General features: G+C 43.3%; 1 protein-coding gene across 1 annotated transcript; it reads right to left on the bottom strand.

Moving 5' to 3' along the window:
• Positions 1–7,966: 7,966 nt before the first annotated feature.
• Positions 7,967–8,938, bottom strand: LOC101080507 (olfactory receptor 10K2). The gene has a single exon (XM_003999613.4). The coding sequence runs from the start codon at positions 8,936–8,938 to the stop codon at positions 7,994–7,996; it is 945 nt and encodes a 314-aa protein (XP_003999662.4). The 3' UTR covers positions 7,967–7,993.
• Positions 8,939–14,655: the final 5,717 nt, after the last annotated feature.

Below are 14,655 nucleotides of genomic sequence, written 5' to 3'. Positions count from 1 at the left end.
GGAATTTAGGAAGTATACATAACTGCTAGTTAAAGGAGAATTCTCTAGTGAGAAAATATTTTTAAAATATTGCATCTGAGAGCTTGTGAGATTCAGCTACCATAGCACTTAGAAGGGAATCGATGGCCATAAATACCTACAACACGAAGGAAGAAGGACTGAAAGCTACTTGCACAGCCTTGAAATCATGTATTAGAGAAAAGATCTAAAAATAAACATTGGAGGAAAGAAAGGTTACAGTCAAAGTAGGAATTGAAATAGGTGAAACAGAAGAGAAATTTAATATATAGACAATTAGCAAAGTCAAAAATTGTTCCTCTGAGCAAAACCGATGTGATAAATCTCCAGTAAGCCTGATCAGAAAAAGACAAATTCAATATACATTATTAGAATTGATAAAGGGGATATGACCACAGATGATGTGGGGAATAATATGTTAATAAAAGCACACTGGGGCGAGTGTGATATCTACATCTATAAAAGTTAGATGAAAATCAATGAAGTCTCAGTAAAATAAACCTTCACATGATCCATTCTGGAAGATACGAGTGTTTATTTAAACATTAAACAATTGAATCATTTATAAGCCATTCAATAAAGAAATATCCAGGCCCAGATGGCCTCCACAATTTCAATGACTCACATGAAGAGACAATACTCCCCAAGTCATTTTGTGAGGCTAGTGTCATCTTGATATCAAAACTCGATGATAGATTATATAATGCCAAATGGAACTCCTAAGAGAAGTGGAAATTCATACCTTGTGTATATAGATGCACACACACACATACATGCATGCATTCACCAGCACGGGCACACACACATGCATGCACACACACACACAAGACCACATAATGAATATTAGCACATGTTTTAAAAGACAAAACAAAATGACCTACAGTGAGTTTAGCTCCAAAATGCAAGGGGCTCTTTTTTTGACATTAGGAAAATTGTAATAAAATTTCCCACTTTAACCAATTAAAGAAGGACAATAATATAATCATTCAAAAAAAAAAACTTGTATCAAATGAGAAAGAGAAAGCTATCTCTTAATCTGGTAAAGTTTATACACAAAGAAACTAGAGAAAATTTCAAATTTAATAGCGACACGTTGGAAGTTGTTCCTTTGAGATAAATACCAATAGCCCATCCATCTCACTTCTATTCAATGTTTCACAGGAGGCTCCAGAGAGTAGAATAAAAGGATAAAAAAAAAAAAAAGATTGGGAAAGAAGAATCAAATTGTCTTTACTTGCAAATGATGTTATTATGTGTGTAGGAGTCCAAAAGAATTTACAAGAATTTATTTGAAGTAATCACAATATTTAGCAGTTCTGTTAAACTTTAAAACATTGCATTACAGGGGCGCCTGGGTGGCGCAGTCGGTTAAGCGTCCGACTTCAGCCAGGTCACGATCTCACGGTCCGTGAGTTCGAGCCCCGCGTCAGGCTCTGGGCTGATGGCTCGGAGCCTGGAGCCTGTTTCCGATTCTGTGTCTCCCTCTCTCTCTGCCCCTCCCCTGTTCATGCTCTGTCTCTCTCTGTCCCAAAAATAAATAAAAACGTTGAAAAAAAAATTAAAAACACAAAACAAAACAAAACAAAAAGCATTGCATTACAGATCTCTTGCATTTCCAAACATTGCAACAAGGGATTTGAAAAAAAAAAAAAAGAAAGATGCTATGTACAAAATCCTCAAAATAGAAATGTTTAAAAAATTCATATGCCAGACTTCTGTACGGGGCAATTACAAAATCTCATCACGAGCGGTTGGAGAAGGAGCTACATAAAGGAAGGCAGGGCAGACCCGGTGCACGTGAGGACACAGCACCTGAGTCAAGCCTATTTCCTATCAGCAGGTGACAGGTGGGTCATGCCGTGACGCGTAGGGCAGATGGTTAATATGTGTAGAGTAATTTCAACAGCATTTATACAGAATGCACTATATTCAGGCATTGTTATAACCTTACATTTATTAATGCAATATAATCCTCACAGTAGTTGATCATACAAATAATATCATGTCACAATTTAACGGATGAGGAAGGCGATGAACAGAAAGATGAAGTAATTTGCCTACGGTCACACAGCTGCGAGTGAAGGAGCTGGATACAGACAGTGAGGCTACGAATCCACGCCCTGACCCAGTACACTGTGCCCCCTTCGCGCTCGCGAGAAGAAAACCGAAGAAAAAGCAAAGTATGAGCTAGTGAGACAGCGCAAGATTGCGAACACACACAAGAATAGTCAACCTCTAGACGGAAAAGGCCAGCAGAACAGCACATGAGTAATAGCAACGATATAGACTAAATATCTTCTGCCTTTTACTGGCGAAAGTAGCAGCTGCTACTTTTCATTTCCAGCAGGGACGCTGAGCCTTGACTCTCGCGTGTTGCTGGGGGTGGGGCCAGGTGACACTTCTCTGGAGTCAGTGTGGCATCAGCTCCCTCAGACCTCGATGACCCTGTTCCTGCACTCAGCAGCCCGGCTGCAGGAACCCCGGCCACTCTGGGGGTGCGGGGCGTGCAGAACACCGGCTGTCGTCTGCTGGCTGCCATGGGTCAGGAGATTACGAACAACTTCGCCCTTGTCGTGTCACCTAATCCTCGTGACCGTCCTCGGTGCTAATTCGGTGCTAATTCAGTTCCTTACCCACTTGCACGTCTTCCTAAATGGTTTCATAGAGTGCTAGGTTTTCTTTTTTTTGAATTGCTTGTTCACTCATGTATTTTATTTTTTGAATTGTTTGGCTTTATGTTTATGACCTTTAAATTTTTTCTATATTTATATCGCTATGAATGAGTGATTGCTTTTATAAGTGCTTAAATAGTTTTGCTCATCTGGCCTTTTATTTTATGTCAAAACATCTTTTCAAGTTTATTATTTTTTTTTGAGACAGACCAAGACAGGGTGAGTGAGAGACAGAGAGATGGAGAGACAGGGAGAGAGAGAGAGAGAGAGAGAGAGAGAGAGAGTGAGAGAATCCCAAGCAGCTAGCACAGAGCCCGATGCTGGGCTTGAACTCACGAAACCCCAAGATCGTGACCTCAGCCGAAACCAAGAGTTGGATGCTTAACTGGCTGAGCCACCCAGATGCCCCTGTCCTTTATTTTAATTAACAGCTAAGCGATATTGTATAAATCATTTATACGTTAAAATAATTTCCTGTTTACTATTTCCGTTTTCATGTTTAGAGAGCTCCTTAAGATTGACTGTATTTACTTAAGTTTTCTTTTAAAGTCACCATATTGTAAAATGTTGTGATAGCTGATCAATTTTTGGAATAAAAAAGTGTGAAATAAAATCTTATTGGCATTCTTTTAACATTAAATGATGTGCATAGCTCCATTTCTTTTAAAGATAACCCTTCCTCAATTATTTGGCTGCACAATAATGTGACTTTTGGATTTTCCGCTCTGTGCTTTGATCCGTGGGTCCAGTTTGCTTTACTGTCACACTAAATTAATGATTGTCATTTTATGGTGCATTTTGCTTTCAGCAGGGCAGTTTGTACCATCATCTGCCATTAGCCTTTCATTAGAGATGCAGGGGTGTTTATCACACTATCGAAAAAGAGATACTGGCATCGATTTGAAGTTAAAGATGCAAAAAGGATGACTTGGTATCTCTACAGAATTGAGACACCTTATCCTGGTACAAGGTTACATATTTACACAGGTTTTATTCTGTATCCCTCAGAAAAGAGTCTTTCTTTATATTCTAATAAAATAAAAATTTTATTTTACTAGAGCTCGACTAGAAATTGCTAAATGTATTGCGAGACGTTTGCGAGATCAATAATTTATCGTCCTCATTTTTTGCCAACACCTGTTGACCTTCTCACACAGCTGTTTTGAGCCCCCAGAGGGACACATGTATCCCAGACCTGACCCTTTCCTCTTGGTCTCCAGGATGTATGGTGTTTAAGGATTTGCTCTTAACCCTTCAGAGCCCTGTGGACGCACCCAGTGCAGCCATCGACTCTCCCCCGCCCCCCAACCCCGGCGTATCCCCTCTGCAGAGTTCACTCCTCCTATAAATTCATCCTGAGCGGCTGCTCCCCCGGTAGCTGCCAGCGACGTCTCTCGGTCTCTTGCCCAGCACAGACACAACGTCTGCCCTGTTGTTGTGCTATCACACCCCCTGGGAAAGATTCCTGCATCAAAGTCCTTTCCACCTTGCTAATAAAGATTCATCAGGGGCAATGAGCAACTTTCTTGACGGAGACACCGGAGGGAAAAAGCAAACAGCAAAATCATGTTCCGAAAGGTTTTCCTTTTGGCAAGGTCAAGATTAAGTGGGATAGTTCAAGGAAATAGTGCGGAAAGTCATCTCAGGAAGTGCAGACGTTTTTGGGGGGAAAAGATAGAGGAAGTCATGTCATGGAGCGCTGAGCGAGTTTGAATTAATAAACAGAAGTTGAACAGGTGCACAAGGCATAGGGATAATGTGCTAGGAGATGGGCATTTCTGGAACCCTGTTTTTGCCGTGAGATGGTCTCTCTCATCCTGTTAGACAGATGTTGCCTGTATGTCTGGTCACTGGGCTCAACCCCTCACTCAGACCGGTGCACTTGGGCCATGGCCACATTTTAATCACCAGGAGAGCAGGAGGAGGGACTCATGGCACGGGAGTGTGCAGGACGCTTTTCTGAGCGATTGTCTTCTCAAAGGAAAGATGTCCTGTGGAGACGTGCAGAACTGACCTGGGCCACGCAGAATCCCATCTTTAATTTCACAATGGCTGGTTTTCTGAAAATGTGTGCACTTGTGATATCTCATTAAAATCATCAAGGGAGATGAGAAAAGGATCGGGAGTTTAGTGTTGAATTTTTTCTCTGAGTGTAAATACCCAGTCAATCTGATCAATTCTCGATCCTTGTGAATGTTAATATTGTTATAGATCAATGAGTAGGAAAACTAAAATTGCATTTAAAAATAATCTTTCACTGACTTATATGGAACAGAACTCCATGAGGTGGGAGAATCTTGTTGGCTGGGCTCACGCTAACTCACCCTCCTCAGTGTGGATGCCTCTGTGGTGGGGGTTTAACTGCTGTCTCGCCTCCAGCTGTAATTCACTCTCCTCTAATCTTTCTTTCTAATCTGTAAATACTTTAGGTTGACATGCTTAAAGTTATATTTTCTTGAGTTGTGAATTGAATTGTGAATTGAATTGTGATTGGCCTGCTTAGTGCTACTCAGGACCTTAAAAATCAGTCTTGGGGCACCTGGGTGGCTCAATCAGTTAAGCATTGGACTGGCTCAGGTCATGATCTCACAGTTTGTGAGCTCGAGTCCCGCTAGGGTGAGGCCGCTTCTCTCTCCCTCCCTCTCTGCCCCTCGTGGGGTTGTCTCTCTCTCCTCTTCTCTCTGCTCCCTCGCTCACTTGCGCCTTTTCTCTCTCAAAAATTTAAAAAACAGAAAAATTAAAAAAGAAAATCAGTCTTAATACGCGAGGCCAGCCGAGAGGCCACAAATCCAATCGTATTGCTATATATTGTCTTACCGCCAAGGTCACAGAAATTCCCTGATCCCTAATTCTGCCTTGGTTTAGCCTTCTCCATGATGTATTCATGGATAACAATCCTGAATAGGAAAAAACGCCCCATGAATTTATTATTACTGGCTGAATTTATGCGCTCAGCTCGAATAACAGCTTAATCTGAAGGCCTAAGGAGCTTTGTTTCTCACTAAGGCCAACCCCAGATCTGAAGATCTTACCACTTTCCTGCAAGTTACACAGGACTACAGAGAAGAGCTGCAATTAACCAAGAGCGTCTGTGAGTGTGTGCGCGCGCGTATACATCCGTGTGTGCATATGTGCATGTGTATGAGTGTGTGCACGTGTGTACATGCATCTATCTGTGTGTGCATGGGTGTGTGAGAGTGGACACACGTGCGCATGTGTTTATATACCACGTGTGCACGTGTATATATGTGTGCACGTGAGTGTGCACACAGGCATCTGTGTGCGTGTGTGCATGTGTGTGTGTGTGTGCGTGTGTGTGAGTACACATGTGAGTATATGTGTGAAAGAGGAGGAAGGAGAGCAGGATGTTCAGTTCTAACCCATGAGGTCAGGCCCAAGGTCAAATGAATTCTCTGCTCACATAAAAAAAAAAGTAAGGACGAAAAATTATATAGGATTATATAGGGATAATGTGCTAGCAAATTATCCCAGGAAAAGAGTCATTCTAACACACGTGACCTTTCTACCCACTTATCAGGGTTCTGCTATCTGACTCCAAGTTTCAGTGTCCACGAGTCTTGGACAAGACCAGAGGAAAGCGGGGGAGGTTTTCTTATGCCACGCCCCCACCCCCCACCTATACTCAAATCCCCTTCCGTTTTAGGAAGGGGATTCGCCACACAGTGTGATGTGCAGGCCATTTATCCCATCGGTGAGAGTTCGTCTTACGCCACATGGTGTCGTCTGCTGCTGCCAAAGACGAATACTTAACGCATTTTGCCGTCTACTAATTAATTAAAAAGGTCCTTCTTCGCCAGGGGTCACGTGAGAGCACTGAAGGCGAGCCATTAAAGGAGGCAGATGATGGGGGCTCAGCATTGGCCCTACTCACCAGGGGGCAAGACGTTTTAATTCTCCCACAGCTGGTTTCTTACCTACAAAGTATAGATCCTACCGCGTGACCTCTGGGCTGCCCCAAGTGCACACCGAGTAACAACCTTGAAACAGCAGCGCACCCTGCAGGTTTGAACAATTAATGCACGAGGCTGACTCCTGGGGGTTACCAGTTTATTTCCTTTTCGCGAGTCACTTGAGAGGCTGGGCCTTGGCTGCACAACAGACCCAAGGGAGAGAGAACCTGATGGCCAAAGAAATGAACTTCGCTTTAGTCTCTGTGCTTTTCAGGCCCCACCCTCAAGAAATGGAAGAAATGAAGTTGACCTAACAGCCCTGCAGGCAAGCTCACCATCCCGCAACAAACCGGGAACTGCAAAGGAGACATCCGGGTCCCCTCCCTCCTGCTTCAAGCCCAGGCAGGGCTAGGTCATGGATGAGCATCTGGTGGAAGGAAAAGGAAAAATGCGGAAACAGATAACTCAGTTAGAAGACCTTTATTGACAGGTGCATCTCAACACCTAAAGCCAGAAGGCAGCTTTCTGCCCAGAGCCGAGAGCCCTGTTTGCTCTCACTCCTGCAGGAAGGAGAGAAAACCAAAATGTCCCAGGCAAGTTCTGGTCTCCAGTGCACAGGCAGACTCCTGAGCTGCAGGGAGAACAGGAACTGTTTGCTCGTTACACAGGGATTTCTATTTGCCGAAGAGTTAGTGAAAAAGGTTGAAGCTTAGCCTCCTTTTGTTGGCCACGCTGTGACATTTTAGGTGTTCTCTTTAACCCATGCTTCCGACGGTATCTTCAAGAGATACTAACCAAGTTTACGCTTGTGTCAGTGCATAGAAAATTAGAAAAAAGTCAGCTCCCATAATACATCAGAAACACAGAAACAGATCACTTCTTGCAGAATTTTCTTGCTTGAACTTTAGTTGGATGCATCTTAGGCGCTGAACATGGTCCCGCTCACTGCACAAACATTACCTCATGGAAACATTGTGGTCTGCCGATATTGAAAAACCGAAATTCAGGAACTACCCAGAAAGGGAGAAATATGGAAACAGGAACTTCCTGGGTCCCTGAAACAGAGAACCAGGGCTGCGCAGTATTTTTCAGGGTCGGCTTCTCATCTGGCTGAGACTGAATGATAGTATTTGCCATAGCCTAGAGTTCTGGACACACCCAAGTTTTCCTATAATCGCCGTCTATTATTTTTCCCTCAGCTGAAAAAACTTCAGTGAGCAACATTTAATGTGATCACAGCAAGAAGATGTGTTTTTCTGAATTTTATACTTGGAAATGAAGGAAATGATCTCTGCTCTTGAAAACTGTGCTCACTTGCTCAATCATTTCTGCTCTGGGAATTTTTCCTGGTATGCCCTGTGCTTTAATGGCTTGGGAAGAGCAGGAGCTCGGTTAACATCGTGGCAGGGAAATGGTTTTTCCCGCAGCTCTACGAAGAGCTGACTTGAACTCCTTATTTCTCAAGCTGTAAATCAGTGGATTGAACAAGGGAGTCAGGATGGTGTAGGAGACTGATATGAGAGCATCTCGGCTTGAGGAGTAGTTGGACTTGAGCCGTAAGTAGATAAAGGAGGCACAGCCATAATGGATGGTGACAACAATGAGGTGGGACGCACAGGTGGAGAAGGCTTTGTACCTGCCCAATGTGGAAGGAAACTGGAGTATGGCAGAGATGATGTGAATATAGGACACCAAAATCAGTGACAGGGGGATAACCAGGACCAGTGCACAGAGCATGACGATGACAATCTGACTCAGGTAGGTATGATGAGATGCCACCGTGAGGACAGGGGCGATGTCACAGAAGAAATGATGGAGCTGGTTGGAGGCGCAGAAGGGCAGGTGGAATACCACGGAGGTGATAATCTGTGCAATAGTAAAGCCACAGGCACAGGCAGCAGCCACGAGTCCCACACACACCCTGTGTCCCATGAGCACCGTGTAGCGCAGAGGGTTACAGATGGCCACGTAGCGGTCATACCCCATGGCCGCCAGCAGGAAGGAGTGAGAGCAGCCAAGGAAGAGGAAGGTGAACATCTGGATGGCACAGCCCAGGAAGGAGATGGTCTTCTTCTGGGCCAGGAGGTCAACCAGCATCTTGGGTACGATGACGAAGGTGTAGCAGGTCTCAGAGCAGGAGAGGACGGCGAGGAAGAAGTACATGGGGGTGTGAAGGGCTCTGTCTAGCACGATGGTGGAAACGATGATGGCATTGGTGCCCAGAGTGAACAGGTAGAGGGGCAGGAAGGCAACAAAGAGCAGCCGCTGCAGCCCGGCCAGAGAAGAGAAGCCGAGGAAGACGAACTCTGTCACCAGGGTCCCGTTGCCCCACTCCATGGAAGGTACATCATTCAGAGACAATCCAAGAGAGGCAGAGATAGTGTCAAGAGAGACTTCTGAAAACAAGTAGAATCACAAGAAATTGGCCACGATAGAGCAGGTGTTAAGATCCGTGCTCTAAATTCATGATTCCCCCTCCATGCGGTTTAATTTTAAGACATAAAAAGGTGCCTAAAATCAGCCACGTGGACAACCAGGTGAGTGTCTAGAGTCACCCTAACAGCATAGGCAAATCATTCTTGACATTTCTCAGACCCAGCTCTCCCTCCGTCTTCTCTTGCAGGTAGTGGCTGTTATGCACGTTCGTAACGCCGCGCTCTGTTTATCCCACAGACCTTGCCATCGGCTGCTTGTCCCCACCCTGTCCCATACCGTCAGTTGCAGAGTGAATCATCTGAACACACTACACGGAGAGGTGAATTTGTCTATGACTCTCAGCACCTTCCCCTTAGCATTCTTCTTACACTCCGACGTTTAGCTCCCACCTCCCCACGACCTGCACTGGCATTCTCCCCGCCCCCGTTGGCCACACTCTCTGGTGTGGTCATTGCCTCCACCTTCTTGTACTCTGATTACTCGGACTCTTGCTTCCAAGCCTTCATTCTGTTCTCCAATCTGGAACAAGTTTTCCAGGATGGAATATACCTCTGCATCCTCCAATGCCCACCTCAGAGTCCTTCCTCCTGCAGAAAGAACTGCCATCTTCCTAGGGACTCTTGTCCATTTCCATCAGTTCTCTTAATGCCTACAGATACCCATTGAACCCATCCTTCCCATCCCACCCCACATCTCTCCGGTCCGTCTTGCCCCTGATGCCCAGTACAACTTCTGAAATATAAATGGTATCATGTTGCTCCCCTCCTCAAAATTTTACTCATGGCTTTATACTCCAACCTCTTGTTTTGGAAACCAAAATGTTTTTGTGATCATCTATGGTTCTGTATGTGATGCCTCACTATCGTACAGACGTGTTGCGTCTTCTCTGCCTCTATTCCTTGCTGACGTTAACTTGTTATCCATTTTTTAAATTTAGAAATGTTTTACCATTACTCTGAAGCCCCAGCCAAATCACGAACTTTCTTGATCTCTCCCCATAAAGGAGATGTTTCTGTCTCAGAATTCATATAAGACATTAATTGCCAATCTGATTTGTTGTTTACTTACTTTTGAAATATTGTATTGCATTTTTCTCATCTCTCTTTTCCATTGGATTTTGTACCCTTGAGGGGATGATGTAAATTGTATGTATTTTCACCTGAATTCTCCTCAGTATCTAGAACCGTATTAGGTACCTAACAGCTTCTCAATAATTCCTAGTCATACAAATTAAAAAGTTCACTTGACATGTTGTTACTTACCTCATGATGTCAGAAAGCCTTCCTTCCTAGAACTTGCAGAGTAAGAATCCTCACCATTCTTTCACCCTGGGCATGAGGATTGTACAAGACCAATAATGCCTAAGGATTTCTGTGTTACAGGAGCTAAGTTTTATCTTTCAAGCCAAAAAGAGAAATCTCAGTTTACAATAGGAATATAGTACTGAAGAGAGCATCATTAGAATTCTATGTATTCCCAATCCCTTGGACATTTGTTACTCTCTAGAGCATACTGGAATGTAAATAAATGGGAGGGGAATTATAAGGTAGACTTGTGTTTATCCCACTTAAAGAAGCATATCGTTCAAAATTATTATCTTAGCTAATACTAATGATAAAGATTAATGGCAGTGTACCCTACCTTACCCAAGAACTCCCAAATCAAGAATTTCAGGTGCTATACAACAAGTGTTAAGCAATGTGATTATGACCAGATGCTGTATGTTAGGGACACACATATGAATGAGATTCAGTCCAAGACCTCATGGTTCAGGGTGAGGCGTTTGCAGAAGAAGAGATTATAAAATGATGTAGTGATTGAAATGACAGATATGCCCCTGTGACTGAAAGCACCGAGGGGACAAATCTTTTGTACATCCTTGGAAAGAATATTTTTTGTGCTTATTTCTGGGTTTCTTTATATCTGTAACAGAAATGTTGAACTACAGCATTCTTGGAGAAGTATCATGAGTTTCTATCATTTTCGTCCAGATGTACAAATAGTTCGAGGAAGCACAGTTTTCCAACCTGCCCCTGAAGTTTCCTGTTTCCATAGTAACCCTTCCCCCCCTCCCCCGCATCAGACCTTCTCTTCCTCTACGGTATTCCCCTGGTTCTTTGTTTGATGCCTGACACAAGGGTTCTTATTGATTAGAAGGTTTATTTATTACTAATATACTCTTATCTAATTGCAGGATCCCCGAGTCTCAGGGCTACTAATGAATTTCCATGGGTATGATCTCTTATAAGCACATGTAAAGTTGAGTAATGTAGGAATAAAGTGTGTTTGGAACTTAAACAGCTGTGGACTTTAATCCTGACTCTGGCATATTCTAGTGGCAAGATCTTAAATTCTCTAAGTCTCATTTTCTCACATGTACGGTGAGAAAAGCAATTCCTGCCTCCCAGGGCTGCAGTGAACATTCATTGAAATTATGTGTATGAAGGAGTCTAATTTAGTAGATAGGAATGCTCAACAAATACTTCCCTTTCATTACTTTAGGGTTGTTTGATGGAGGTTGGGACCAGAAATCTTTTTGTCAGTGAGATCATGAGCATTTAACTCATGGCAAGTTGGCGACATTGCCTTTTCTATACTTTCCAAGGGAGGGACGATTAAAGAGGGATTATCATTCCCCTGAGGCTCCCCAAGCCTGACCGAAGGTAATCTGGTTTTCTACGCAGTCCTGCCCTGTGCTGGAGGAAGCCAGGGCTAGACCTTGAAGGACGATGCCAGCCCTTCGGTGTCTGGGTGCTCTGTAGCCAGAGTCATCCATGCGGTTTATTTACGCCTAGTAGAAAGCAAAAGAGGTTTCCTAAATTTTCTATTTTGTTGGGGGGCAGTATGAGACCAGATTAGAAGATAAATTGTAGTTAATCTTTGTCACATATGAATATAAACTCAGGAATTTCTCCTTATGGATGTTTTATAATTATCAATAATGCACATCTTATACACATTTTTAAATAACTGTGTATCTAGGTATTAAACTCAACTATTTATTGAGCTCCTAAAGACTGGAATACATTGTTCCATAATTCTCATGTTTTATGATGTCATGATTTCTATTATGTCCTAAGCACTGCAGATGTAAACATGAATGTGGGGCGCACCTGGGTGGCTCAGTCAGTTAAGCGTCCGACTTCAGCTCAGGTCATGATCTCATGGTTCGCGAGTTTGAGCCCAGTGCCGGGCTCTGTGCTGACAGCTCAGAGCCTGGAGCCTGTTTCTGACTCTGTATCTCCATCTCTCTCTGCCCCTCTCCTGCTCACTCTCTCTCAAAAATAAATAAACATTAAAAAAAATTTTTTTTAATGTAAACATGAATGAAGTCATTGTTCCTTTCTCTGGGAAGAGAGAATCACACAGCAGGCATATTACAAGACAGATCATCATAAACATTATGAAAGACGTACGAGCAAAATGTCCTGAAAATACTGAGGAAAAAACAAACAATTTCTGGAAGGCTTTGAAGAACACACTGTATTTGAATATCACCTGTAAGCATTTTGATAAAAATATGGGCATTACTGGAATTACTCATGTAGACACTGTGATTGAGCTGAATGTTTCCCTTAATGTTGACTGGCCCTTTAGAATTTTTGAACAAACGTGTGCCATTCTGTTGTATAAACAGATGCAGACTTCCTGTTTCCAAAGGAAATGCATGTGTGTATCCAGGTCTGTGAAGTGAGACACACTGCCTTTCTTCTGTTTCTGTACCATGAATTTCACCATGGGGTCGCAAATGAAGCCCACCCAAAGTCTACTTCAGTTAGTTCCTTGGCGGACCGTCATCCCAATCATTAGTCAACAGTATTCCTTCTCACATTTCCAGGCAGAAAAAAATAGAACATAATTTGGGTAATAGTTTATCAACTAAAATTCAGAGCCATCTTTTAGCGATATAATACGAACTCACATTTGCATGTTCTCCATCTTCTTGAGTGCAAATAGTGTTTTATATATAATATAAATATACACAGTCCCATTTGGTATTCATAAGGAACCCATGAGTAGATATTACTTTTAACATCTCCATTATAAATGATAAGCAAAGAGTTTGAGGAAACCTCTCAAGTTCACACAGCCAGTAGAACTAACACTAGGCTATAGATCTGCTGATTGGCGTAGGGGTATTGCACGTGTGTGTGTGTGTGTGTGTGTGTGTGTACCCGCACATGGGCTGGTGAGAACAGCAGAGCAGTATTCTGTCACCCTCCTTCCATATGAAGGTACTTAAAGGCAGGATTTCTGTTACCCTTTTGCTGTGGGCTCTAGTCCTGACCCCACCACATATTAGCTTTGAGACTTTGATGTGTCTGAATCAATTTACTCATCTTTGTATGGGGTTCACTCTGACAATCAGCCAACTTACCTTTCAAGGTTTCTCCAAACTGAGCGAGAAAATACTGTTGCAGTGGCTAAGTATTATGCAGATATTTATTCTGTAATTATCATTTAGAATCAAAATGGGGCAGATGGTTTTGAGACCGTGACTTTGATAACTGCCTGGCCCACTCCGCCGGCATCAGAAAAGATTTAATAGGGTAAAGGTGGTTTCCCTTCATGGGAGAGGGAAAGATATGCTGCATTAACCCTGTCTCTTACCCAGGAGCATCTGCAGGAAGTCAGAGTCATAAATGTCATAGTCCCTGGGGATCTTGAAGCCCCCTACCAGCCGTCTCATCTGAGAGATGAAGGAATCGAGCTTCAGAGAATGCTGCGAAGTCCCCAAGACCAGAAGGCACCTGAGTGGCTGTGTTAGCAGCAGAAGAGAGGTCTTCTGCCTTTCAGAATGTGATTCTCACAGTGTTACAAAGCCTCCTCAACATGCTTATTATGTAGGTACTAACTTGCTCTTTGTGTATCTGTGTGTATAGGAGTTAGTTCCGTGTTCTGTTACTGACCCACCTGGTCTCCGGGAGCTTGTGCTGTAGTCCGTGTTTCTGACTGGCTCTGACTTTGTATTTCTGGGGGTTTCTGTGTCTTCATCTCTGTCAACCATCATTGTTTGCAAGGCACTTACTAAGTTCTAGAACCTGTACCTAGACCCCACTTTATACAACCATTTCTGAAAAAGGTTGTTACTGGAGATTTTGTATACATAAACACACACACACACACACACACGTGCGCACATGTGTGCGTGCGCCATGGATTGTTATTCAGCCTTAAAAAATGGAAATCCTGCCACTTGCAACAACATGGGCCTGGAGGACATTATGCCACGTGAAGTAAGCCAGTCACAACAGAGAAAAGTCTACTCTCAGGAGGGAGCTGAAGAGTCAAACTCCTGGAAACAGAGCAGAATGGAGATTCCCAGAGCCTGGGGGAGGAGAAGTGGGGAGTGGTTGTTCAATAGGTATGGATTTCAGCCATACAAGAGAAGTATGTTCTAGAGATCTCCTGTACAGTGTCGTGCATGTACTTAACACTATGGTATTCTGTGCTTAACATTTATGAAGAGGGTAGATCTCCTGTTAAGTGTTCCTGCTGTAAAGAACAGAGATTGTGTGATTAAAATATTGTTGAGGGCCCTACTGAATTAAATCAGCACCGAGGCAGTGTCTGTGTAAATCTAAGAAACACCAGTGAGTCAGTCGATTTAGAATATC

The sequence above is a fragment of the Felis catus genome, chromosome F1, assembly GCF_018350175.1.
Source record: "Felis catus isolate Fca126 chromosome F1, F.catus_Fca126_mat1.0, whole genome shotgun sequence".
Taxonomy (NCBI): domain Eukaryota; kingdom Metazoa; phylum Chordata; class Mammalia; order Carnivora; family Felidae; genus Felis; species Felis catus.
The sequence above is the reverse complement of the archived record's forward strand: the minus strand, read 5'-3'. Positions and strand labels throughout refer to the sequence as shown.

Excerpts from the sequence above, each read along its gene's own strand:
- LOC101080507 (XM_003999613.4), bottom strand. The coding sequence starts at position 8,938 with ATGGAGTGGGGCAACGGGACCCTGGTGACAGAGTTCGTCTTCCTCGGC.